The following is a 2,717-nucleotide window of genomic DNA, read 5'->3' on the forward strand; positions in this document are numbered from 1 at the left end:
CTGGCTAATACTAGATCTAATACAAGTACGAGTAGGCTAGTGGCCTAGATCTAGGCCTATTCTTAATTTTACGCAATTCCGTTCAAAGGTCGACGCGAGGCTAGGCCTACCTATTCGGATTCCCCACGTTTGCCAAAAACGCTTTGGCTTTGCGGGTGGCGCCCCTCCTGTCCCCTAGCCTACAGTACTGTCAGTACAGTCTACTTTTCGCTGACCGTGAAGGTCTTTCGTCCCGTGGCAAGTGGTACGTTCCAAAGCCCCGGTCTATCTACCGCAAGCTAGGCTACTGGCTTGAGTCTTCTTCTTCCGACGCCCCGCTCCGGTTTGCCATGACCTTATTACGGTCATCGCGACAAAGTATGGCACACTGCCAAAAATTACGCAGTATCCTTCCCTAGCGGTAGACGGACCCAGTCGTGTAACGTGCGCTTAGCGTATGAGGCCAAGCGATAGTTCATGCCGCTGCACAAAAAGATCTCGTCTCTTCGCGCATATGGATCGAGTGAGAGCCTACACCAAAATCTAAAGCACCAAATTATATCCATATTTATCACTTCAGCAATTAATCACTATCGGGTCAGACCATCGATAGCCTTCACACGGGTTCCAATAATGAGCGGAAAGACAAAGGGGGCGGGGTAACAAAATCAAAACATTGGCAAGGGTCCAACATGACTAAAATAGAAGTCACTAACCTTCCACCCTGCAGAACTTGTGCTGTCTCCTTTATCCTTGAAATACGGTACATTTTGCACCATCCAGTCGTAAATCTGAGACAGAGTCAGTCGCTTCTCGGGAGAATTTTGAATCGCTTTCGTTATAAGATCAGCATACGATAAGTTTCCCCATGCATTTCGGCGTGATCCACTTTTCTTGGCAGTTAATCCAAGAGGATCTTTCACACTACCTTGCTGGTCTACTCCATTCGGTGCCTCTTCAGAGGGCACGGGGCTACTTTGAGGATCTAAATCCCTTGAAGGACGTAACGGCCAAGTATTTGATCGAGCCCTGGTTTGAGGTTCAAAATTTGGGTCTAAATCAAGATCTATGTCTGTTGCATCCATCTTGAGCCCTCGCTTTCACCTCGGGAGAAACCAAAGCACACCTCGTGAACTAGATTCTTGCGGGATACCACTATTCAGAAACTAATGCTTGCAACACGGTCCACCATATTACATATCCAGTTCATGAAATAAACAATCCATTTGCGAATTATCCACACAAACCACACATCGTGAACATATGAAAGCAAAATACGCTAGCATGCCAGTCGCTACTACAACCAGCGATGAGGGAGCCTTATGACGTATTTGTTGTCACGGGTGATTTGCATAGACATGTGCTACTGGCGCACGCACATGCGCAGTGGCTGAGTGCGCAGCGGAAAGAAAAATTTCCGATCCCGCTCTGGGGTTCTCGATGGGTGAAAACTGTAACGAAAAGGTCAAAAGCACACTGGAAATGCTCCAAAACATCCGGACAGATCTACCTAGAAAAATAAAACGTTGATAAAGGGTATACATTCTCGATCTTTTATGAATAAACCACTCTACAATGGATGCACAATGTTGATGACAGATCTGAAACTATAATAAAAAATGGAACAGAAAGTGAAACGAACCACTTGGCAAACTGTCAAGGGAAGTAATCATGATATTATACATTTTGTAAACTAAAGACGAGTTCCAACACTTGGAAAAATATTCCTTCAAACATTGGCTAGATGATTGCGTTACCGCGTTTGTTGCCAGAATAATATACACCAATAAGCCTGTATAATGATATTTTCACTTCCAACACTGCAGATTGTACAGATACCTGAAGCACAGTACATACATCATAAACCTGCTAAACATGCTGGACAACAACTTTAACAAAGACGTACAAACAGCTCACAAAAATACTAGAAATTATTATTTTAAAGAAAGAAATGAAATTCATTTGGGCAAACAAATAACAACAAGAATAAGACGATTCAAGCAACCCATGTCTAAAACACCTCTGCAAATATAACATTAAAAAAGCATAGCATAAAGTAAATCAAATCAACAACCAAACATCATAAACAGCTATTATAAACAAATACATAACAGGAGGCAAAACCCTGTATTATAAACATAAGTCTATTATCTTAAAGATTAAATAAATGCAAACACCCCCCCCCCCCCTCGCACACATACACAAACACTAACAAAAATACAAAAATAAAGAACAAAAAACAAAAAACAAAAAACACCAGCAACCAATTAGGCTCACACTTACTTCTGACATCTAAACATAATCTGTATCTGTTTAACTCGAGTATTTGGGCATGCTGAGCAGAGCTGATAACTGGCAACTCAGAGAAAGCAGCTCTATCAACATGAATAACCGTGAGTTCTTTTCGTGGTCTCGGCCGGGACACTGGCATCTAAAATGGACAAATCAGGAAAATATTATTTTTTAAAAAGCATCCCTCGATATTCACACACGTTCAGGCGCACGTGCGCTCGCCCGCACGTACGCTTGCACGCACGCAAGCACACACACACATGCACAAATACACATGCACAAATACACACACACACACGCACACACACACACACACACACACACACACACACACACACACACACACACTCACAATTACACACACATACATGCACACACATATTACACACACACACACATACACATGCACGCACACTCACACACTTACACACACACATACATACACA

At 42.8% G+C, this 2,717-nt stretch overlaps 1 protein-coding gene across 1 annotated transcript in view; it reads right to left on the reverse strand.

Annotated features, from left to right (window-relative positions):
* The window catches only part of LOC101847009 (forkhead box protein O), a 22,200-nt gene extending 20,861 nt beyond the window's left edge, over nucleotides 1–1,339 (reverse strand). The window contains exon 1 of the mRNA XM_005112403.3: nucleotides 696–1,339. Coding sequence (XP_005112460.1) covers nucleotides 696–1,064 — 369 coding nt within the window. The 5' untranslated portion in view covers nucleotides 1,065–1,339. The remainder of the gene's footprint in view (nucleotides 1–695) is intronic.
* Nucleotides 1,340–2,717: the final 1,378 nt, after the last annotated feature.

This window comes from Aplysia californica, unplaced genomic scaffold, assembly GCF_000002075.1.
Source record: "Aplysia californica isolate F4 #8 unplaced genomic scaffold, AplCal3.0 scaffold01263, whole genome shotgun sequence".
Lineage (NCBI taxonomy): Eukaryota > Metazoa > Mollusca > Gastropoda > Aplysiida > Aplysiidae > Aplysia > Aplysia californica.